The sequence below is a fragment of the Grus americana genome, chromosome Z, assembly GCF_028858705.1.
Source record: "Grus americana isolate bGruAme1 chromosome Z, bGruAme1.mat, whole genome shotgun sequence".
Lineage (NCBI taxonomy): Eukaryota > Metazoa > Chordata > Aves > Gruiformes > Gruidae > Grus > Grus americana.
Genome location: NC_072891.1, coordinates 28,218,475 through 28,243,095, shown reverse-complemented (window position 1 = coordinate 28,243,095; position 24,621 = coordinate 28,218,475). Strand labels below are relative to the sequence as shown.

General features: G+C 45.6%; 1 protein-coding gene across 9 annotated transcripts; it reads right to left on the bottom strand.

Moving 5' to 3' along the window:
- Nucleotides 1-1,998: 1,998 nt before the first annotated feature.
- Nucleotides 1,999-23,372, bottom strand: GCNT4 (glucosaminyl (N-acetyl) transferase 4). Of its 9 annotated transcripts, none has more exons than XM_054811139.1 (4): nt 22,894-22,942; nt 22,065-22,116; nt 18,692-18,899; nt 1,999-5,197 (listed from the first exon to the last, which is right to left on the bottom strand). In XM_054811139.1, exon 4 carries the CDS (start codon nt 5,194-5,196, stop codon nt 3,829-3,831), a length of 1,368 nt encoding a protein of 455 aa, XP_054667114.1. In that variant the 5' UTR covers nt 5,197; nt 18,692-18,899; nt 22,065-22,116; nt 22,894-22,942; the 3' UTR covers nt 1,999-3,828. The 9 variants fall into 9 exon arrangements, with proteins under 9 accessions (XP_054667114.1, XP_054667117.1, XP_054667113.1 ...); XM_054811142.1 differs by having other exon boundaries at nt 22,902-22,933; XM_054811138.1 differs by lacking the exons at nt 22,065-22,116; nt 22,894-22,942 and adding an exon at nt 23,259-23,372.
- Between the last annotated feature and the right edge of the window lie 1,249 nt (nt 23,373-24,621).

The window sequence follows — 24,621 nt, the reverse complement described above, 5'->3', positions numbered from 1 at the left end:
CTAACAGATCACATTGTTCTGAAGTATCTTTTCTATGTGAGTGGAAATTATCACCACCAAGAATGACGCAAGTTCTGTAAAAACACTCAACAGAGAGAGAGATTATACCTGAACTAAAAATCAAGATCACACTGTAAAAACACACTAGTGTGCCACATATACTCCATATTTGCTGCCCAAATACTGCTTTTCTCATGTTTATACATTCTGATTCAAATGCCACAGTAATGACATAGCAGCCATAGAAATGCTCAACAGGCCAAGTCTGTTTTAATTACAGTTACAGATTAGGTGTCTAATTTCTTGTCTTTCCTTTATTCCAATGTCAAAGAAAATACGTACTGAGGCATTCATGTTTGTATATACTATCCTCCTGATGCCATGTCCAGCCTAATAAATTCATTAGCGAGACAGGTTGTACAAATGCTGTCTCTGTGTCTCTTTCATTAAAGCTCATTATTTCCCCTTCTTTCTCACTTAACTTTTCCATGTTAGAATGCATTCAACATTTTTGCTGGTTTCAGCCACTAATGAAACGGTGGGCTAGACCCCTACACCAGTGCTGACAGCCAAGAGCAGCCCTAGCACCCTGCCCACGCATCCTTCCTGAATAGGAAAATCAGGTTGACTGATAGTCCAGATGCTCCATGCAGCCAGCACGGGGCAGGGTGGGTGGAAGAAAGCCAGCATGTGACTTTTTGCATTTGCATTTCAAATTTGTGAAATAACTTACAAGAGGAATGTTTTTCAGGAGGAGTTAGGAACGGGAAGAGAGGAAGAGGAAAGAGATGTCTGAGCTTTACTAAGGAAAAAAAAAAAATAATTCCCTGTGAGAGCAGAATGGCAGATAACTGCCTACAGTCTAAGTTCCAGCCCAAATAAAACTTCATATTTGCTTTGCCATAAAGTAGGTTCAGCTACTTTTCTCACAGGGAGAAAGGCGTTTATGGATCATGCCTCAGGTCCATTTTCAGCAAAGACAGACCTACCTGTGTAAAGAACAAAGATGATGAAGTCAAAGGTAAATAATGAAGTTGTTAGCCACCCCTGTAGTCTAATCACTTAACTATGACACAGGCATCAGTATGGCATCTACGTTGCTGAATGCAAAGTCAAAAAACAGAGAGAAAATTATTCAGAAGTTAAGGAACTTACATTTTGGTTATTCGTTTTCCTGGGAACACTGGAAAATATTGCCCAGAAGACTGCAGGATCTTCCTTAGAGATCTGCAGGACTCCCTGGGACATAGCCCAAGAAACGCGGCCCAAATTTAGTATTGATCCTTTTGTGATTGGGAGGCTGGGCTAGATGATCTTCCAGCCTGAGTGATCCTATGATTTTTGTGAACTTCCTTTCTACAAGCTTGAATAGCCTTTAAAGTTACCTTCAAAAACTAGAAATATCTATAATTCATTAGAAAATGAGCACTTGTTAAAGTTGCAACTATGCCTGTACAACTTGTACTTCCCCAGCTAGCAAACATACTGCTGTAACGGGTGATGCTGTGCCATCCCCACATCCACTTCTTCTCTAGCTAGGAAACCTGAGCTGCTTTATTTCAAACTAGTTAAATTACAGGTATCATACAACCCAATTCAGTTAAAGTAGCACGAAGTTGCATGCTGATTAAAATTATTTACTTAAGTTCAATATGCTGGTGGATTGTTTTTGTAAATTTATGGTAGAGCAAACCATTCTAATTAAATTCAGAAGGGGATGCGTATATACATACATAAAGCCAGTTTAACTAAATAAAAATTTTTAAATGTATGATTAGACATCAATTTATGTGTACAGAAGGCTGTGGCTTGGCCCTCTGGGATCCTAGCATCCTCTTTTATTTTCCTTTCTGCACATGGGAACTCTATATACAAGTACAGATGTATGAATCTGCAAATACTGTCAATATTTCATTTTCTACAAAGTGTGTATGAATCACATCAAGTCAGGACAGCCCTGGGCAGACATAGCAAGTCACTGAAGTAAGCAACACACACTTTAAAAATAATCCTCATTTATTTCAGAAACAGTACATCAAAGAAATACTTGACCTGTGCATCCACAGACTCCATAAATAGTTTGATAAGCAATTAGTACCGTGCAACAAACCCACAACACCCATAGATTTCGAAGTGCTTTGCAAGATAATAGAACATCATTGTTCCCGTTTTACAGGTGGAGTAGCTGAAACAGAAAACTCAGATGACTTGTGTGAGGTCTCATAGGAAATCAGTGTCATGAATGGGGAAAAAGGCCCACAATGGCTGACTCTCAAACCTAATCTTAAGCCACAGATGACTTGACCATGACTAAATTTATAAACAAAAACTGAGACTAAAAAATGACTTGGTTCTTTCAACTGAAATAAGAAACAAAGATTTTTCATGGGTACGAGACATGGTCATTATTGCAGCAATCTGTGGATTGATAAGACCAGATATCCCAAAGCCACTTCTGGGAAGAGGCCCCTTAATAAAAGCCAGATGGGTAGAAAGAGGACAGCAGCATGGAGCAAGCTAGACCCCAGGGTCCACTGGAACCATCGAAACCGAACTTGTGGCAAAGCAACGTTCCAGAGAAACCCTCAAAATGCTAGCAGGCATTTCTAAGTTGCAAGAGTTTCTGCAGAGACCCCTGCACTAACAAACACTTCCTTCATGCTGTAGCACGGGGAGCCCAGCTTCGAGGCTCCCGGGCTGCTTTGCTACCAGGAGGCCTGGCAGGGCCATGGGAAGCAGAGGCTGTTGGAGAACAGTTGCTCTACAGCTCAACCAGGGCTTGCTCGGGCACCCTCAGCACGGTATCGTGGCAGTGCAAGGCCATGAGACTTGCACAGAAAGACAGTTCTACACAGGGTCTTCATTTCTGCAATATGGCTATTCTTATGATTACCGCTCCACTTCGCATGTTTTGCAATTAGAAATAACACTTGTTATCCACTGCGTGTAGACATACTGTCTCAAGAGGACTGGGATTTCACAGGAGAGTATTTCTATGGGCAGAGATAAAAATGAAGATTGACCTCTTTTGGCATGGATATCCACTCTAAGGGGCTGCAGAGACTGCCCTTAGGGCATGCTCGTATACTGCCTTTGAAGAATAACAATGGATAATTCTGTTTCAGTCAACCACCACTGATTTCATAGGCATGGCACGGCACCTGAGCACATGCTTCACAGAAGGAAAAGAAACGCACAGATGAGCTGGGAGAAGAGAACGATGCTACAGACAATGCAGTGTCTAAGGATCTTCTTTCCCTTATATCATCCAGTCATATTCACATTGCAAAGATCTTTGTTAGCTCCCACAGTCGGGAAGTTTGGACTTCAGGTGAGGCCACACGGCTCATTTGGTGTCATGCTGATCTCTTGGTTTTGTCCGTGAGATGGGCACTTCCAGTTTTCCTGAGGTAGCAGATACAGAGGTCTTTGTTTCATACCTTTAAGAAAAAAGCGAAGGAAAAGGGCACAGGCAGGCAGATGCGTTGGAGTTTCTTATGAAAGACACAAACACACTTGATGTAAAACACATTTCTGAAATACTCTACTGGGACAGACAGCGCCAGAGCCTCCAAAAGCAAACCTCACCCTCTCAGAATCACCCTGAAGAACAATTACAGGATTATTGTGGCGAGTTACAAAACTGTTAATCAGAGAGGCAGGACTTTTCATAAATAAATGGCCAGGAACCTGGCTCTCCAGAGCCCTGAACTTTGTGCAGAACCGGCGTTTGGCTCGCTAACATCCTGCAGCAGGTCAAGGCAGAGGAACTGCAGGCGCTGTGCTAGAACAGTATACAGTACTGACAGCAGGGATGTCTGTACGCTGCTACAGCGAGGCATTCATAGAATATAGGTCCAGAAAGTATTTATCAGAGGACAAATATACCCACTCTTTCTGTTGTTCTGCCAGTTTTTCTGCCAAGCATTTTACCAGGACAGGGTCTACTTTGGAGTCAAACTTGTTGGCGAACCAGTGCCCGTAATTCAGAAGCCATCTTAATTCTGCAGCCCCATAGATGCAGACACTGCGAAGGTGGGTACCAGTGCATGGAGGATACAAATGGTTTTCAAGATAATTCCATTTCACCAGACGAGTTTTGCTTTGTAGGTCTGTTATGTCCTGGGCCAACCTTGGAATTTCCCCAGGGACTCCAGGAACACGTACAAGAGTGGCCCAGAAATGCTCATCCGGAGAGTACGTATCCCTTGACCACTCAAAAAAATCTTTTGCAAGAGAGCTTTCAAGGGTATATTGAATAAATGCTCGGCTTAAAACAAAATAGGCACTGCCTACAAATACCTCAATATTATGAGGTGGAGGATTCTTGGAAATGTTGGTTTTTACAGGCATCTGCATGTATTCATAAGGCACTTTCATAAGTTCATAATGATAAGTAAATCGTTCTCTTTTGCTACTGCTTGGCTTTATAGTTTCCAGCATGTTTCCTCCACCAAGTTTCTTCAGTTCAGCAACCAACTCAAAATTTGACCTCAAAGGGAAATCTTGGCCACACAAATTAATAACATACGTCCAGGGAACTGAAGAGTCCATCAAATCCGACAAACAATTGAAATCTGCTTGCAGCCGTGAAATATGTGCATAGTCCACTGTCTCCAATTTTGATGCAATGAAAACATTGGGGAAACATTTAGCTAGATTGTTCATAGCGGATTTGAAACTTTTTGGTGCTTTTTGGTCATAATGGATGCAGTAAATATTTTGATGACTGTACAATGAATGTATGAGCCTTTCTACCATCACTGCATCTTTATGAACAACCAAAGAATAGGCAATTGGAAAACTCTCCTCCTCTGGAGAAACAGGTTTTAGGTGGTATTTCCTAAGTGAACGATACATGTGGCAATCACTTGTCATTGCTACGACATCTTCATCGGCTAAATCAATTATCTCTTTTCTTCTTATCTCTAAGCTCTTGCCAATTTCATGGGGATCTTGCTCATATATGGATGAACAATTAATTTCATACTGGAACTCATTTCTAAGGTAGGAATACCTGTTTCTAACATAAGGAGAAGTGCTCAGGAAGTGCTCAACCAAATAAATGCCCTTAGAGGGGAAAAAGTGTCTTTCGACATGGAGGAGCTTCAGCAGTGCAATCAGCCACCCTGTAACACACAGGATCAGGATCTTCCTTCGTGAGGGACATTTGTAGGCACACTTGCGTCTCTTCATTCTGCAAGAAAACAGAGACATGATGGTATTTTAAATCAGGAACGAAGCATCAGAGACTATTCCAGCTTCTAACAAAGACATGTGCAGACCAGTCTGTCTACAGCATAAACAGCACCTTAGCAGAACAAGGCACTGGAAATCTGCAGTTTCTTCTTAATCACCATGTTAATTCAGAGACAGATTTTACCACAATAATACACAAAGATTTCATTCCCCTGAATTAGCTGACTGAAGGCAATAAACCAACTCAGATTTCAGATGATTTCCAGCTAAATAAGAATGTTGGAACAAGACTTCCACTGTTTATGTTCCAAACCTTTTTTTAATTTCTTATGAGTCACAAACTGAAGTACAGCAACATTGGCAGAAACATGACTGTCCTCTAAGTGAGTAGGAAGGATTGTTTATTTTCCTGAGTAACTCCAGAGGATTCAATGGGAACAGCAAGGGGATCTCTTGTAAGTCTGCAAGGAATGTGTGCTTAATGGTAGATATTAGTATTTAAAAAAAAAATAAAGCATTAAACTGAAGGCTTTAGAATTCAGTCAGAGCATCCTCATTGTCTCCAACACCAGGGCTGGCCCAAGAAGATGTCAAAGGGGAAATTAATTTCCTTCCTATCCTCTCCCAACAGGGTCTGACAAGCACAAAGTCCTCCCTGTGTCCAGATTTCTTCTGGAAAATACTGCTAACCTGCCCTGAAGAAAGAGACAGATGAAGACACAGCACTTCCATCCACTGGAAGGAGTATAATGTAACCTTTCAAAGGCAGGAGGGGTAGTTGTGAGCAATGGCACATCTATTCTGTTCTCTGCTGTGTGAAACAACCTCAGATGCAACTGCAAAAACACACACATGGCCTCTTTTTATGCAGCAGGGTATTTAATAACATTCCTGTGTAGCAACTCAACAACGGAGTTATTACCACAGTAAAAGCTAAATACAGTGATCCTCTTTCCATATAGCTTTGCTTTACCAGCTGACTGCAAGCAGCATTGTTGCTATCCCTGAATTAAAATCAGACCAGAGTCCACATCCAGGTGCAGCATTAAACTTAGCTCTACCTAGCTTAAACTAAGCTCTACTTTGTCTCTAAATTGAACAGCCCCCAATATTTTCTTTTGAAGAAGCTGTTCCAGAATGCTTCAGAGTAAATAAAATGGTGTGGCCACCAGAAGTGGCTCAGATGTCTGCAGATCCCATGTATGCATGTAAAACCAAGTACTGAGGTGTGCATGCAGCACTTACTGCAAGACTAACAGGAATCTTTAGCATTTCCACCAATGTCAGCTGTGGCAAGCTGTAGCTTCAGTTAAAATGCAGCCTGTCAAGGCAGAGCTGCTTCATTAGTCTGTTCTCCCTGACGTTCCCTTTCCCTGTGCATCTTTCTCCTTGATATTTTTCTTCTGGGAACAACAGAAAGGAAAAGGAAACTCCACCTCCCTGTTTCACCTGGGGGTGCCAGGTACAGACTGGGGAACGGAGCAGGGTAAGCCAACATGTACCTATTTTGTAGAAACCCGGGCTCAGCAGCTCTCTGCAGGTTTTGCAAACAGCCTCCAAGTACGCTAACAAAGAGAAAAAAACTGATCTATCTCCCCACAAAGCCAAAAACCCCACCTTCCCCCTTAGCCCGCAAGTGCTTTCCTTCACTTCTCCAAAATAATCGCGGCTCAATGTCTAATCCAGGTCTCCCCTTCACCTACTTCCTTCCTGTACCTATGTTCCTGGAGAAAAGTTGCTCTCGAAAGCCACTGCTAACCAAACCCAGGTTTCCAGCCACATGACGGAAGCCCTGCAGAGGGAAAGAGAGCTAACCTGCCCCTGTTTTTTATTTGGAGGGAGAAGACCCGCATGGTGCGATCTCTCTGTGCAGCCTGCCCTGTGCCTCTGCCCAGTGGTCTCCCTAGCTACCAAGGACAACCCCTACCTCTCCTAGCCGAACAGGAATGGCCTCATCCACGGAGCGAATCTTCCCTTCCTCTCTACCTCCTTGAAAAAGGCGAAAGAGAGCCTGAACAAAGCAAAAGGAGGGGAAAAAAAAGTATATCCTCCACTGCTCCAAAACCCCCTCTATCTATGGTAGCTCTGGCCAGCTTCCAGAATGATGCCAAACATTCTGTTTCTAGGCAAACCAACACGAAAGCCATCATGCCACACTTCCTTGCCTGAAACTAGCAATATAGACCATTAGAGCCTGCTGCAGTCCAGAGTTAGATCAGGATGTGCAAGAAATCACCTGGACACCACTGAGGACTCCCTCTTTGCAGCTGATGAGCAAAGGATCCACACTCGGCTCCCTGAACACTCCTACGGTTTTTGGCACTGCCAACCACAAGACACTATTGTGCCATATAAAGAGGTCATAGAAATCCAGAAGACTATGGCGACATGGTTCAAATTGCCTGTGGAGGAAGGAATTAAGGAGCACTGGTGAGAAATCTTAGCTCCTCCACCAAATCCCTTGTTTATGGAGGGTCTCCCCCTGCTTCTGGCCACCATCTGGTCAGATGAAGAGCATCAGGAGCCAGAAATTACATCCACAGCCCCATCCGTCTGTTTGTTGATTTTCTGAGTGTTTGCCTTTTTGCTTGTTTTGGTTTGTGGGGGGTTTTTTTTGGGGGGGGGTGTGGTTTGGGGGTTTTTTTGGTGTTTTTTTGGTTGGTTGGTTTGTTTTGTTTTTTACAACACACGCTACATCATCATCACCACAGTGGTCCAGACAGAATCAGGCCATGTGTGACCCCAACCACTCTTAAGGACTCTAACATTTCTCCAGCAGTGCAGTTCACCACTACCAATATCGCACTGTCCTTCCTGTTCCATCTTTATCACATTAAATTCATACTCTCTTGTTATGTCCAATGCATTCCACAGCCAGGCTCAGTATACCAGCAAAAGGGCAACAGCTTTGCTCTTTACCCATACATCATTTACCTCTAACCAGGATGAAGTTCATTTCTGCAAAAGACCGGGATTTCTTGAGGAACAGTGTGAGACCAGGGAATGAAATCCCTTGGGACAGAAGGGCCACCACAAATTTCATCAGGTTTTGATTCAAGTGCAAAACTCCTATTTCTTACCACATGCAGCTCTCAAAGCCCCACTCAGACATAGCAGTGTACCGTACACACAGTGTACAGAAGGGAATGGATGACACGTGGCAGATGAGAACAGGCACCTAGAGCTACCTGAAGCACCTGCCTGGGGTAGCACTGACCAGATGCTACCTCCAGTTATCTTGCTCACAAGTATTTTTTTCTCAGGTGCTACCATAGCATATGCAGGACCAATATTCCATCTTTTGCACAAAGATTTTATACTAGGAAGGGAGCTTGGCACTAGCATCTTGTCTTGTTTTGTAAAATGCTTGCACTTTGTCTTCCACACATGAGAAGACTCCTGAGGAAATTAATGGAGACTGATCTCGTCCTGCAACCAACACATATTGCACACCTGGTCTATATACACACATACACAACATCTAACCTGGTCAGGGCACTTACTGGCTGGGATGCAAAGCACTGAATGCTTTAGAGAAGGTAAATGGGTGTTTTTATTTATTCTTTGCATCTGTGAAGCAAGGGATGTTCAAAGAAAACAGATATGCAACAAATACAAGGGAAACACATTTGTGTTGCGTAACACGTGTTCTTACAGAACACATAATTCTAGCCTGTCATAAGGTATCTTAAAGACCATGACCTCAGCAGGATTCAAGAAGGAAATAAGCAATCAGCTGGCTATTGAGACTTTCCAGAGTTACCTTCACCAGTACATAAATACGGACGGAAAGCTAAATTCCCTGGAACCATGACATCAGACAATTACCAGCTGCCAAGACTTCTGACAGGAAGTCTTTACCAATAAAAACATTTCTGTCCTCTGAATCTGCTTTTATCTACTGCTGGATCAGAAGAGGGATTGCTACTTAGATCCATGATATTTGTATCCCACCCAGAAAACAGTTGGGTTTTCTGGTGGTGTATTTCACTGCCTCTTTTTGTATTTTCCTCCCTGAAAGAAGCTGTTTTGGGCAGCTTTACACATTCAAACACTTAAAATAATTTGCTTTCTGCAACTGCGCAAGCTGTGCAATGACACAAAAGGAAGAACAAGGTAGTAGGAGAATTTCACACCGTCCTAAAAAAGATCAGCTGCAGATCAAGTCCTTTGCTCACTGAATGCTGTGTTGGCCTTAGTCAGCAGAATAAACCCTCCCGAGAGGATGGGGCGAAGACTGAGCCATGCTGCTCTCAAATTGAAACTCTCAGTCCTCACTTCCAAGGTGCTCTCCAGCCAGGCTCAGCTGTCTGTGTCTGCCTAAGGGCTTGCAGAAAGACCAGAAAATACATGGCACTCTTCAAGTGGGCAGTGGAGCTCCCCTCCTTCCTCTGTGCTTCAACCCAGTGCGCACGTCTCATCTTTTGGGAGGCTGCAGAAGAATTCTGCAGCTCTCCTGGGGCTCACACAACAGTCATAAAACCCTATAAAACCCATAAAACCAGAGGATAAGCTTTATCCCTTGTGTACTGAAAGTGTTGAAAGTTATGAACAGAGCTATGGCCAGTTAAAGGAAGTACCGGGAAGGAAGGCCAAGCTGAAGGGAAAAGCACGATAGAAAATGCACATAAGGACATACACTAGAATTAGACCTTGGTTTCTATTGACTTGCAGCAACCGGGGAAGAGAGCGAGAACATGGAAATAAGAACAGAGGGAATAAGACATATTTGTCTATCGACATTCATATATGTATCATGGGTAACACAGCAAAGGTTTGGAGAAGTGAAGTATGGTCTGATCACAGGGGAGCATCTGTAAAGACCTGTTGCCTCAATAGTCAATTCCAGCTGCTATCAGCCAGACATGCAGAAGTTTACCTTCCTGAGAAAAATTGTCACTCCTGCTTGTAAACTACTGAATCTTATTCCAGCAATCTATAAACGCAGATTAACGGCTAGTGAAGCTGCCGAGTACCCAAAAGGGCGTGAACTGCTACACTGGGCACATCACAAACATGAAAAGCAGTGTTTGCACCCGTACACCATCCATAGGCAACCTACTTGTGTAAGTCACCCAAGCTCATACTGGAACACTGTCACAGAGGTCAAAGTAAAGTGCACCAGTGAAGCAAACTGAACTGGTGGCTATTTCTCTTGGCTTTTACAATATATATTACTACAAGAACACAGAAATGTTGAATTTCTACTTGGAGACTGTAATTGCTTGAAGTGTTAAATGCTGGCAAGGTGAAACCAAATGAAAGGCTAGTTAAAGGTAAATTAAAGCCTGCTTTTAGGATTCTTTCGGGAGGGAAAAAAGTATTAAAACAATTCTAAGTCCAGCTACCCGACAACACTTCTACACACCACCAGGCACTTACCTTGTGGGCTTCCCTAAGCATGCCTTTGGGGCATGGCCAGTCCAGATCTGTCACAAGCAAAGACGAGCACATCACACACACATCCGACCACATGCCTCTCTATCAGAAGGAAGCAACACCCACAGCATCCCACCCCTCTCCTTCCCACACTAACCCTGGTGCAACCCGGGCTCCAGAACTTTGCTCTTGCATGCTGAGAGGGGGACGGGAGAGGATTCAGCATGAGAGCACAGCCACTGACTTTCTCCCATGCCAGCCCTTCCCCATCTCATCCCTCCGGGAGTCACCCCGACTCCTGCAAACAGGAACAGGGGTGAGTTTGCACAGCCAAGTACTCAAGGAGGGCAGGAGCCCTGGGTCTTCACTGGGCGTAGGACTTCTGTCCAGATCCTCCCTGAATTATAGAGCCCTTTCACAAACGCTGGCTCCCAGGGAAATCCTCTTCTCCTCTCGCTGCACCACACTTTTGCTAAAACTCCCAGATTTTACCCTCTCCATGCTAGCCAAGAACAAACACCCACATTTGTATCAGTCTGATTAACAGACCCATTATGAATTTGCTACATCAAAGTTTAATCCACGACAATTCATCAGAAGATTTCCATTGGAGAAATCTACATTTCCCTTGTCACTAGCACCATAATGCAAGACCAAAAAAACCCATATAAAAATCTGGGAAATGGCTCTCCCTTCACAACTGCTGCTCACATTCAGAGAAGATGGACGAAGGCAAAGCATCCCCCAAGCATTGACTACAGCTCTTAGCCTCTCAAAGATCACGTCCTCAATGCTGTGTCGAAGGTTTCTTTATTCCTAAAGCCATGCACACCACTCATGTTTCAATCACAAAATGAAAACAGGTGAAGAGGAGGAAATCCACTCCCCAGGTGCTCGGGCTTCTGGTGTGAGTGCAGCATGGTGGCCTGGGAGCGGTCCGGCTAAAAGCTTCCACTCATGAACCACAGGCATTAATTACAACTCTTCTGATTGACAGCAAGGCTCTAGTGTGCTTTCTGCAATTTTGAAATTTAAAAGGCAGTCCCTGATAAGGGTGTCCTGGTTTCAGCTGGGATAGAGTTAATTTTCTTCACAGTAGCTAGTATGGGGCTGTTTTCAATTTGTGCTGAAAACACAAATGATAATACAGGGATGTTTTTGTTATTGCTGAGCAGTGCTTACACAAAGTCATAGAATCATAGAACCATGGAATCCATTGGGTTGGAAGGGACCTCAATCATCTAGTTCCAAACCCCCTGCCACAGGCAGGGACAAGGCCTTTTGATGCTCAGCATATACAGCTGGGGGAAGAAGAAGAAGAGGGGGACATTCAGAGTGATGATGTTTGTCTTCCCAAGTAACTGTTACGCGTGATGGAGCCCTGCTTTCCTGGAGATGGCTGAACACCTGCCTGCCCATGGGGAGTGGGGAATGAATGCCTTGCTTTGCTTTGCTTGTGTGCAGCTTTTGCTTCACGTATTAAACTGTCTTTATCTCAACCCATGAGTTTTCTCACTCAGCTGGGGAGGAAGGGGGTGAGCGAGCATCTGTGGTGCTTAGTTGCCAGCTGGGGTTAAACCACAAGAAGGGTTAAGCAAGGGTCAGGTGAAATCTGGTTAGAAACATCCCACCCTGTGAGCCATGTGAACAACCAGGTGCTTTTGCATTTCACTGGCACTCCCAAAAAACACGCACATTGCCTTAAGTCAATATATTTCTTTCAAACTCAAACATTTCCTATTTTAGGATTTTTTATTTAAACTGAACTGAAAAAAAGTTCTAAAAGAAATCCAATTTTGCACAGAAACAAAGTATCAGAGATGGCAACAATCCAGATTTGGGCTTGTTTTGCTGTTTAGCTTTTTGTTTCATCAAAATTAAGCTGGGTTAGAGCAATGTTTGCTTCTTCATTTGCATTTCTCATAATAAAAAAAATGTTCTCTTCTATAAAAATTTGTAAAAAGTAGCAGTGGCAATCTCGGCCTCCAAGGCAGAGCCTAAGAGGGCATGATGATCTGCCTGCCTAAAAACCTCTTCTGCAGTTTCACCTGAATACTGTGTAACTTTTGTTGCATTGATCTAAGCACGCTGGCTAAGGCCACTGTGCACTATCACCGCGGTAGCAAGGTCGCTGCATGTGGTGCTTGTAACGCTCATATACTATTGAATTTGTATTATTTATAGTTCCATAACATTGAACATGCTGTGGAAACAACACCAATCAGTGTAAGCCAGATTTAAATTAGCTTTGCGTGTACCTACCTGAAGTTTCACTGTATTTACCAAATCACTGCAAAAGCAGACCTTTTCAACTGCTGCATCTTCTCAGTGCTAGGCAGACAAAAAATCGTCACAGTTCAGCTAGTGAACTCCATATCTGGGGTAGCATAGGAAACCTCCTACCAGCTCAGTATCTCTTCCCTGGAGGGAAGCAGACCACACATACCCAAAGAGGAGTGGGAAGAAGTCGTGCTCACCTCCTTGTAAGCCCACAGCCCCTGAAAGAAAAACAGGAGCTGCTGATGTTGTGTGTCGGAGGAGAAACTGAGCAGTCAGATACTAACCAGCTGAGTCTGTACGGTAATGAAATATGGTGGTCCAAACTTCTACTCTGAAGAGCCTCCTGTGAGTATGCAAATTTATTTATTGGCAATAACATTTTTTACAAGGTGTACATCCATTCCTTCAGAGCAAAAGCAAGTTTAAAGCACCACTCCTACTTAGAAACCATATAACCATGCCACTGTGCAAAATTTCATAGAATCATAGACTGGTTTGGGTTGGAAGGGACTTTTAGAGGTCCCACTGCCATGGGCCGGGACATTTCCACTGGACTGCTTGAGGTTGTCCCACAACATCTAGGAATATTTTATGCCAGGGAGCAGAACTCAAAGTGGTTAATTTACCCACAGTGCTTCTGGATTTGGCCTTGAAGAAAACCAGCAGAGAACCTGTTCTGTATCCTGGTTGTGATACCATGCATGTGAGACCCACCTTGCCCAATGTTTGTCAAACTAAGCATCTGAGGTCCCTCCACAGCTGGTGGAAAGATACAAGGAAGTGCAAAGGACCATCAGTTTGTCCCAGAGCACGGGCTGTGAGACAGGTTGGATGAGGCATGCCTAGGAAAGTCACTGCCCCAACAAACAGGAGCCAGGACAAGAGCCCAGCTTTTGCGCCAGCACTGCGAGCTCTGCCAGCTCTGCTTGCAATGGTGCAGCCTTGGTGCACCTCCGGTGTGAAGCGTTCTGGGGGTAGCAGCATTGCACCCCGCTCTGATCCTCTGCCCGTAACATCCCGGCAACTCCTCTGCCCCAGAGCGGCACACAGGAGCAGTGGAGAAACACCGGCCTGGAAGCTGCTCTGGTCAGCACAAGACTGAGCTGGCCTGGAGAACCAAGCTTCCACTCTGGTTGACCTCCAACAGCTTGCAGCCACCAGGGTCACAGCAGCTTCAGCCCTCTTTGAGGCCATCCCTCTGTAAAGAGTTAAGGAGGGATTGGAGCAACTCGGAAACACACAGGTTCCCTTGAGCAGCACTGAGAAACTGGCAGGCTTTGGGCACATGCTGCCTCTCTGAAGGAGTGTTTCCACTTTACTAAGACCCTAATGATTTACATACGGAGAGCACTGATTCCTGAGAGAGCCCAGGACTTTACTGCTGCTCCTCAAACTGTTATTTCTGCTGTTTCCATAAACCCCATGTACCCGGAGTAACAGCAACTCCCAGTCTGCGCAACTCAGTGATGCCAATGTCATTAAAGCACAGGAGGAGTCTGCAACTCCCTTCACCCTGAGCAGGAACAAATGACCAACTCTCACGTTGCTCTTGCTCTGCATGGCAAGTCTCACCTGCAGTCCACAATGTCAACCACCTCTTGCATCCCTGTATCAGCAGTACAAATCAGAAAATATGAAAACTGACTGTGGTAAAAAAGGTAGCGGACCCCCCCTGGGACCGACAAAGCAGCCCCAGCCCCTCCAGAAGCCTCTGTTCCTATTTTGCAAGTGACTCACCTACGGCTATTGGAAACAGCCTTCTTGGAAATAAAGCAGTTTCCAAAAAACTGTTCCTTTAAAGTAACAACTGCATTATTGAAGGTAATTTTTCTTTAACTCAAAAGTCAAAGACCTGTGTGTATTTACATTTTAACACCTACTTCCTTCTCCTTCTCCCCACCTAGCAAAAACTCCCGTGGGGCAAACTCAACCATGAAAAACAGTGAAGGTTCAGACAAGCTATTTTTGACAGACACCATTTGTAATGGAAAAGAACCCAATTAAGAGTTTGCTTTAACCAATCCAGAAAGGGCAAATGTGTCATTGGCCTCATCAAAATCTGTGGTCTTCTTTCAACCTTTTCTATGCACTGCAGAAGTGCTCCCAGTTTGTCTGCATACAGATCACATGGATTTATTAACAGCTTGTCAAACACTTTGTTTGAGACTACAAGGAATTTTGCAACTCCCCAGCACTGCATTCCCTTTCCTCATTGTGTCTGTTCTGATGTAGCTTGTGCTCCAATAAATGCAATCACTTCAGTGATTAAAGGTAGAAGCTGCCAGGTGGATCTACAGCACCCACAGGCTCCCTGGATGCTGCCTGCAGGGTGGAGCTGTCATGAACTGCCTGGATCCATCACAGGAAGCCCAGAGCCTGGTGGGACCAAGATGCACCAGAAGCCTCTCCGCAGGCAGAAGGATGAACATCCTGCTTTGAAGGTTGGGTTTTGTTCAGGGAGGCTGGAGGAATCTCTGCTCAGAGCAGGCTGGCCCCATGGAGAGGGAAAGATGCCTCAGACAGTGCTGAAAGCAATAGGTTCAGCAGCAGGACATACAGGCAGGACTACCTGAAAAAGCTTGTAACCTGCCTGTCTCCAACAACCAGCGCCATCACAGCTTTCCTGAGGAACGCAAGGTATGTATCAGCCAACGTCCACTGGCCCTCCTGCTCTGCCCTCTGCCAGTCCTTCCTGAAGGACCTGTTTAGGAGGTAAGCAAAAGTTCAAGCTCAACCACCAACTACATTGAGCTACAGAAAAACAAAAACCATGATCTCCCTTAATGTGTAGCCATACTTAATTTATACTACTTCTTTTCTACTGTAGCATTACCCATCAAAGAGGTCTGTGACTCTCTACAGTTGGCTACAGATGCCACAAATGAGTTTTGGTGTCATGCTAGACAGCCAGCTGGTGGGAACCACCTCTTTATCTGTTGTCATATCAGTTTGGGAGTGGTTAACCCAGAGCGTGGAGTGGCAAGACACATTGGCAGCTACCAGAATAGGGATTCTTGGAAAATTCAGGCTGTGAGTAGGCAGTGCTCTCTCCTCGGTGGATGTGAAATACGTAGTACTCGCTACAAATGCTGCCGTGGGGCAACCTGCTTTTGTGGTTGCCACAGAGCAAGAGTTAAGTGAAAAGGTCAAGTCTGAATGCAAGTCTGTGGAAGGAGAGGAAACAGAGAGAGTGGATGCAGGGGAGCAGGAGCACTCCTATGCCATCATGCTGTTCTCTCTCCCATGCAGAAGCCCTTCTGCTGATGCACAGCATGAACAAGGCTCCTTGCTTATCACTTAGGTTAAAAAAAAAATAAAAAGGGAATGGGTGCTGAGAAGAATAGGAGCAGAAGAACAGGTTGGGAAATGATGAAAGAGGAGAATGGAGAAAGGGATCAATGAGGGTAAGTGCTTTTACATAGGTAGCATTAACAACAACAACAAAAAAATCAAACAGCAGCAAAACAGGTGCTTTCTCTGACATGCTACTCCCCCATCCCTCAAAGGCATCTGAGGCAAAACCAGTGTCTACACCTTTCCTTAGAAACCAGGTCACAATGTATTTCAGTAACCAACACCATTACCATGTAATAACAGGAACTATGGGAACAATTCTCTCTCCTCCTGGCAAAACCACTTTAGGAGAAGTTCTCCCTGATAAAATATTTCTATTTGCCTAATACACACCTGCTCACACAGCATTGCAAACTTGTTCGAGTTGTTTAGATGACCAACTCTGCAGAAAGACACAGTTGGTTCCTTCTGGTGTTCCCTCTACTATACACAAATCAAATCACTGGATGGGTCTGTGGGGAAGGTAGAGGGGACAATGTTCCTGGGAAGCTGGGGAAGGAAAAAAGTAATGATGTGGTTTGCTGAGCAATTTATTATTTTATTTTATTTTATTTAGTAAACTGTCTGTCTAAATTAAACTTTTAACTCTACTTGATTATTCAGTGTTGCTAGCTGGTAAAGTTAATTTAACCATGTGCTGGTGTTTACTGCTGCTAGCTGGTTATTTCCATCACAAAATTATCTATTGATAGGGATCACGGAGCTTCTGTAGGAGTACTTTTTATTGGCATTAAATCTAGATCAGTTGATTCTATCGAGTTTGTCTGGTTTTCCACCCACTTTCCCTGCACTGGAGCCTCAGCCTATGCCTCTGTAACATAGCAGCACCCACTACCAGCGTCGTTCCACATGGCTCACCCCTTGGCTTTGGCCTGCCTGTTGTAATGCTTAGATTTCCTCTACATGATGGACAACTAAAGAGCTAAATAACTGCAATTACTTACATGCTGCCTTATGGACCTCCGATTGCAAGATGTGGAAAAGCAAGCCATTCCTTTTAGACCCAAGCCTAATTAAATGCTAAGCCTGCCAATTTTAAGACCTTGAAGACTTAAAACAACACAGTGCCCCAAGGAAAAACAAAACCAAAAGTCTACACTTTACCACAGCCTCTTTTATGCTTCTTAAAGACAGCTTCTCACCACATACATAGTAAACACGGGTTCAGCAAAGATTTGGCAATTATGAGTATCACATATGATTTTGTCCCCAGTGCTAAACATGAGGGATCTGTGTTGCACAGGATAGAATCATAGAATCACAGAATGGTTTGGGTTGGAAGGGACCTCAAAGACCATCTAGTTCCAACCCCCCTGCTGCGGGCAGGGACACCCTCAACTAGACCACATTGCCCAAAGCCTCATCCAGCCTGGTCTTAAACACTTCCATAGATCTGTGTGTCCTAACAGAACCTGCTGTGCTGACAGTCAGCTGCTTTGCTTGTCTGTCTGCCACTCAGTCCCAACTCTGTATCTGTTCTTTAGAAAAGGCTGGATGCTCTTTTCTAGATGCTTCCAGTACACTGGCGATCCCTGTAATTGCAGTAAAATATCCAACATTATTTCCTGCACATCCACCTCCCAGAGATATGCCGAGGTCTCTGCTCTCTGGCCAGGAAAAGATGCAAGTGACTTCTGCAGGGTCATGCAAGAAGACAGCAGCACAAGAGAGAAGTGAACCTGGCTCCTCTGCATCCCCAACTAATCTGAACTGCTTTACAATGACTTTTGATGGAAGCTGTTCTGGTGGAGGTCTGAAAAGAAAAACTCTCAGCAAATCCCTTGGTACATTTCAAAATAGTCTGTCCTGCCAGCCAGAGGATTTGCAGCCCTGTTAAAGCAAGGAAGTGTTTAGAAAGCCCAGGGATAGTTGGCCATGGAAATTCTCAAGCCTGATTGCTTATACGTTGAGTATGTAAATTCTCTGACTTTAAGAGATGTGAGTATACATGTTTGCCAAGGACTTAATGCACCATAAAGACAGGAGTCAAGATAAAAAATAAATATAAAAAAATTATATTTAAACCCCACAAACTCAGGTAGATAGACTTTACTCACTTCTAATTTGGGGCAATCTAGAATTTAAGAGCTCTCATATGAGAGTTTAAAGTAATACTACTACTACAGTGGAGAGAGGGTTAACTTTTACCCCCAAACTACCACATAACATAAAAATCGGGCCCAAAGGGCCAGAACTTGTGTACATTGGCAAGGAGTAGCACTGTAAAAGAGGGTGGAAGTTTCCTGTTAGGGAGGCAGGAGAAACTGCACCGCGCTGCAGAAAAGCTCACATTAACAGCTCAAAATATTTCTCCATTTCCTTCACCTCTCCACCAAGCTCCCTGCAGACTCTCGTCGTCTGCAAGCCCCCGCTGTAAATCATCCCCTACAAGTCAATTCCTCCCACGTCAAAGTCTTCACTGCCAAAGTCACAGCTTGTCATATCAGCAAGATCATTTCAAGGAGAGGTGCAGACCTACCTCCTGGACTTTGCTGTGGTCTCCCCCCCTTGCGGAGCTCTTTTAGGATGCTCTGTCCCAGAAGATCAACATGGGCACAGCCAGCTCGGTGGTTGAACAAAGTCCTGGTGTCTGCTCCATCCTGCCAGTGCCCGCAGCCTTCAGCTTTATCGGTGTTTCAAGCGCGTATGAAGTCGGATGTACAGAAGTAGCAGGGACGACATTATTGCTTGCACAGATTATGAAAGAAAAAGTGTAAAATGTTAGCTGAAAAACAGTGAGTATGGAGGCTTTGTGTGATAAGCTGTGGAAGCCATTATCTCTATAATAAGCATGTATTTTTGTTTACTCGCATAGCATTTCTAAGCATCAAGAAGATGGGGGAAAAACACCATAAAAAGAACAGATCACATCAAAGCAACCTAATTTCCTTCTACGGCAGGGTGAGGAGAACTTGGGGAGAGGCAGGAAAGCACCCAGCTGTGACAAATCTCTGTCAAAAGCCTCAGCAAGTTCAAGACTTGCACAGTACTTCAGGTACTGAGACTTCAGGTCTCAGATGCCTTGCCCCCTCCACAGATAAAATAGCTCTGCCACGGAGCCAAAGCCAGAAATTTGGTCTACTGGTATGACCCCCACAGTCCTGGTGATACTTTCTGAAACTCTCTTTAGACACAATGATTTGCATTGCAAGTTCACCTATACATAAGTACCTCATACGGTATACAATGTCTCTTATATGGCAAGAAATATATTTTTGTGCTATTATGCCTAAGCTTTGTGTATGCAATAGTTACAAAGAAACATTTGCACGTACCACAAACAAATACCATGGTATTTTCCCTCAAGGAAAACATCACAGCAGTACTCCTAAGGCATATGTAGCATTCTCCTCCTCTCCATCCAGATTTTGGCTAAAGAATTGTGCACAACAGCCTCCTCTTCATCATTAGCCTTCCAGCTCATACAGATTTATAAACCACACACCTCTGTACTGTGTAGCTTATTATTTGCACTGTTCTCCAGTCTGGCTGGAGCAGGCTGAATCTCATAAGCTCCAAAGAGACGTCTGGGTGGTGCAGATTTACAGGATGCTGTAGTTCTGCCTTAGCTGGAGGGGCCCAGCATGGCAAATTCAGACAGTGAAAACAGTTTCTGAATTCCTCACTTAATATTTGGCACTCCCTATATGCATAACATGCAACTTGGCATGACAGCAGCTGGGTCAACTTTACCCCTTTTCAGTGTAATGGGGGGGGTACAGCAGGCAATGGTATAAAATGTTATTAATTGATAAAAAAATTAAGAACATAGAAATATAGCGATTACAGGAATTTCCTGTAAGACAAAAGCTCCCAGCACTATGTACCACAAAAACGCACACAGGCCAACTGCACTCCACAACATCAATCCAAAAAAAAAAAAAAAAAAAAAAAAGTCTTTGATTAGCACCAGGGAATCCTGCCCGGGGCCAGTGGCTACCTTCCTGATGCACCATGTAAGCCACATTGTAGTTAGACAATACGACAGAGCACAAAGATGTGTTGGTCTCTGATGGGCTTGTATGTACCCTGTCATCTGCTTAATGATGCGTCTGTCTGGGTGTCATGCGATTAGAGAACTCCTCTTTCTTCACAGTTGTCCCTCTTGTACTCAAAGCAGAGGGACCTGTGTGTCACACTTGGTCACGTTGCAAATCCTGGTGAAGCTTCCTTAAGTTTTTCAGCAAGAGGTCTGATGAGGCTTGACTTGGCAGAGTTACGCAAAACTTATCTCTGTTGCTGGATTTGGCATCCTGCAGTTTATGTTGCAGAAATGAGCCTTTTGTGACTCATCTGCTGCGTCTCTTAGTTCCTTTATTAATATTTCCTGAAGACCTCAAAAGCTGGAGTCACCGTCTGACTCCTGATGCCCTTTCTGCAGCTGTAACAGCTACACAAATGCCGTGAGCTCCTGCTAGAGTCCTCTTAAGCATCATCTGTTAGTGAGACCAAACTCACTTCATCAGCACACAACAGGACAGCCCACACTCCTTATCCACTTCCTACCTGAAGTCACTTTGTTGTGTCGGTACACAGTAACCACCAAGACTAATGACCGAGCGGGTACATCAGCACCTCTCCAGTGCTCTGCTCCTTCCTCTAACCAATAGCTAATGAGTTTCCAAAATCCCTGCATCGCCCTTTCCTGAAATCTTTCTGCTAAAGTCTGAAAATGCTGTGTTTCTGTCCTGCTAGTGGACATAAAGCTTCTTGAAATCACACTGTACATTGTGGACACCTGCAAGGCCCTCAGCCTTATCTGGCCAGGCTAAGTAGCTGCCAGACTGGCAAGATCCGCATGATCAACAGTCTCTGGACTTACCTGTTTGTTCTCAACCAACATTTCAACATTATCCAGGCTTCCCTGAATCCTATACATCAGCACTCACTGGTTTCTTTATATTTAGTGATAGCACATAGCTTTGACCCTTTGTGCTTTTTTAATTTTACCTTTGGCTAATTCTTTCCAGCTCACCTGGACTACTTCTAAAGAATTTCAGAGATCTTGTCTCAGCCATGAAGGCATTTTTAAGATGATCACAGACAGCCTGTTGACTGACTAGAATAATTTGCACATATTAGGCCAGAAAATAGCATGCACAGTATAGCTTATCATCCACAAAATCTATAGATCTTGGTACACAAGCGATTTTCAGTGTCTGGTCCCCTTTCCTGCATCTCCGCTGTGATCCCAGCACAAGGGCTGTGCCAACACAAGCAATTCAAACCTGAATGTATCCCTTACCACCGTTGCTGCTTTTCAAAAAGTTGTAGTCCTTAAGAATTGTTCATTTATATAAATCGTGTCAAAAAGCGTTAGCTGGGGTTGTTAGTGATCTTTAAGTGCCTTTACAGCTGGGCAGTGTACAGAAAAATACACAAGAACTGGACCAAACCCCATCAGTATCAGATACATAAGACCAAAAAAAAACCACAGGTGCACAAATACAGTAGCATTTCATTTCCCTTTCTATGACCATCTCAGAAAAGCTGTACGTATGGAAGAACAGCCACATCACATCCATAGGGCACATCCAGCCCAGCACGTTGTCTCAGAGTACCTGGATGCTTGGAAAGAGGAGAAAGAGCAGGAGAATAAGTACTCTCCAACGTCTTCTCCACATGCTCTTTCAGTTTCTGTTCCCTTACAACTTAGCAGTTTCCAAAGCCAGGGGTTACAACTTTCTACTTCTCATGAAATTTCAATTTCCTCCATCCAGTGGCTTTTGAACCCACATAAGTTTTCTGACATCCAGTAGACTTGAGGAGAGAGGGCAAGGAAGGGGGGTGAAACACGGACAAAACACTCTGCAGCTGACCTGAGTATTGTGTAAAAACCCACTTAGTCTTACTTGTTTTCAATATTTTCCTTCTCAGAGTCACTCGACTGCTGTAGTTCTTGGTCTGAAAGACAGCAAGCAGCTCTTTCCTGTTTATTGCCTCCACTCCAGTTGCAAGTTTATCTACCATATCTACCCCTCAGCTGTTTCTCTCCCAGGCTATCAAATGCAAAATCATTATTATTAAGGAAGTTTGTTTATTTTAAAAAGTTACCATTAAGGAAATTTGCCTAACTCAGAATGAAACAGGCTGGTTTATGAACTAGATCTTTGGTACAAGTCAGAAGATGTTCAGCGGAGCAGATCCCCAGGTGGGACACAGCAAAGTTCACCTCAAGGGAAGTTCCCCTTAAGCTTTACTCTGATATTAGTAAGTCTGTTCACCCTGTAATGAGAGAGAAGCTGCTACTGTCTCTCCTCGAGGAAAAAAAACATTTTTTTCTGACAGATCCTTGCTGTTCTGTTACTTCTTGTTTCCTCACAGGGAAAAAGACCCTCTTTCCATACTAAAGAAATGAGTAAGTGCACTTGGCAAATTAAACACAACTACAGATGAACACCTACGTTTTTAGCAGTTTACTGAGAAAGAAAAAAACCCACGAGAGACTTCAGCCAACATCACAACAAACCCGGTTCCTGTTATCAAACCACACGTTAAGTTGGTATAACTGTTGCTTAAGAAAAGCTTATGTGGCTGCAACAGCTGGGCACACCTACTGCCAGCCGAGCTGCAGGCAGGTGTGTGCCCTGACTTCAAACGCCTGCAGCCCGTTAACCGCTGCCTCTCTCTGTTCCCGAGACGTAAAATCCCCCCGTAATTAACTTTTAAGATGCACGGCACCTTCTTACCGGAGCTCCCCGGCAGCACTCGCCGGCACCGACCCTCTTCCTCCGGCCGCCACCAGCACCGCGCCCTGCCCAGCCCTCCCGCCCCCGCGCAGCACCGCCCCGTGCACCCGCCGCCCCGCTGCGCGCCCGCGGAGCCACGCAGCTGCCGCCCCTTCCTCCTCCTCCTTCTCCTCAAACTCCGCCGCCGCGGCCGAACCTCCAAGTTTGCGCCTATTGCGAAAGAGGGGGAAGCTGCTGCGGACCCAGCGCGCCGCTCCGCGCAAAAAACTTAGGGCCCTGCTCCGCGGGCCGGGCCGAGCTGAGCCGGGGTCCCCCGCCGCCGCTGTCCCGGGACGTGCCCGCTGGCAGCGCACTCACCGGAGTGGAGCGCGGCCGTCCCGGGCCGGCCGCTGCGGGCAGGACGCGCTCCTTTGCTCGGAGGCGCGCCTGTGTGTGTGTGTATATGATGCGTGTGCATGGACATGTGTGCGACACGGCACCCCATGACGTGGAAGGAAAAAAGGAGGGGCCGCCGCCCGCCCCACAACCTGGCGGGCAGGAGGAGGGGGGAGCTGCGAGGTCTCCGGGAGCCGAGCGGGGGCTGCCGCCCGGGCCCGGGAGCCGACACCTGGGCTCGGGAGGAGCCTGTCGCCTCCCCGCTGCTCCTCCTGAAAACGCGGCGCGGACCTGCCCCGCTGCTGCCCCCGAGAAGGCGGGGCGGCCGGGGAGAAGCACCAGTCTACGCTACGGCTTAGCAAACGCGGCGGCCGGGAGAGACCCCACTCGTGGGGGGCAGCGAGACGGGGCTGGGCGGGGCCGCGGGGCCGCCGGGCCGGGTGCGGGCGCGGCCGAGGCCGAGGCGCATCCACCTCCGGGAGCGGGCCCCCCCGCTGCCGCCCCCCCCGCGGTCCGGGGGCGGCCCGGGCTCCTCGCCTTCCCCCTCGGGCGGCGGCGGCCTGCGCTCGGCTGCCCTGGGAAAGCACGGACGTGCCAGGGGCCGGTTGCCGCGGCCCGGGGGCGAGCGGCGGGTGGGCGCGGCGGGCCGGCGGTGGCTGCTGTTGTGAACTAGTAAGCTGCGGTCTAGCTTTAAACCTCTACTGAGAGTGAAACAATGTGCCCTTGCACTGGAATATTGCAGTTCCCTAACGACTTCCCGGCAAAGGCCGGTGTTTTGGGAGTCAGGCTGAGCTGCCGGGCTCTGCTCTCCGAGGGCCTGCACACCCAGTGCATGGGTTCGGTGGGAAATTTGGAAGACACCACCAGAGTGGAGAGCGTCTGTCCGCTCCCGTAGCACAGACTGTGCAGCTGGGCACAGCTGTGACAGCTCTGCTGAAGGCTGGTAAATGCTTAACGGACAGTAACTGAGTGATGTGTAACCATATGCCTGAGCTCCTTCCACAGTAACAAATGTGAAATGAAAAGGACACAGCTGCTGGACAACTCACCTGTGAGTTATTCTGCTGTAATAATATTGGTGTAAATGGTAAAACTTTCTCCCACAGATGAAGCCAAAGCCTTAGCAACAATATGCCCACCCAACAAACAAAAAAACCCCCAAACCCCAACACAAAACCCCACATATATATGTGAAAAACTTAAGAGTTCTTTGAATTGTTCCATCTTTGAAATGTTTTACTTCATTCCTGTGTCATGTTCAAGCTTCTTTTCTTGATATGGCCAGAAACTTAATTCAAAATCCAGATCATTTCCTACCTGACTGATTACTTGACTACTGGTGACC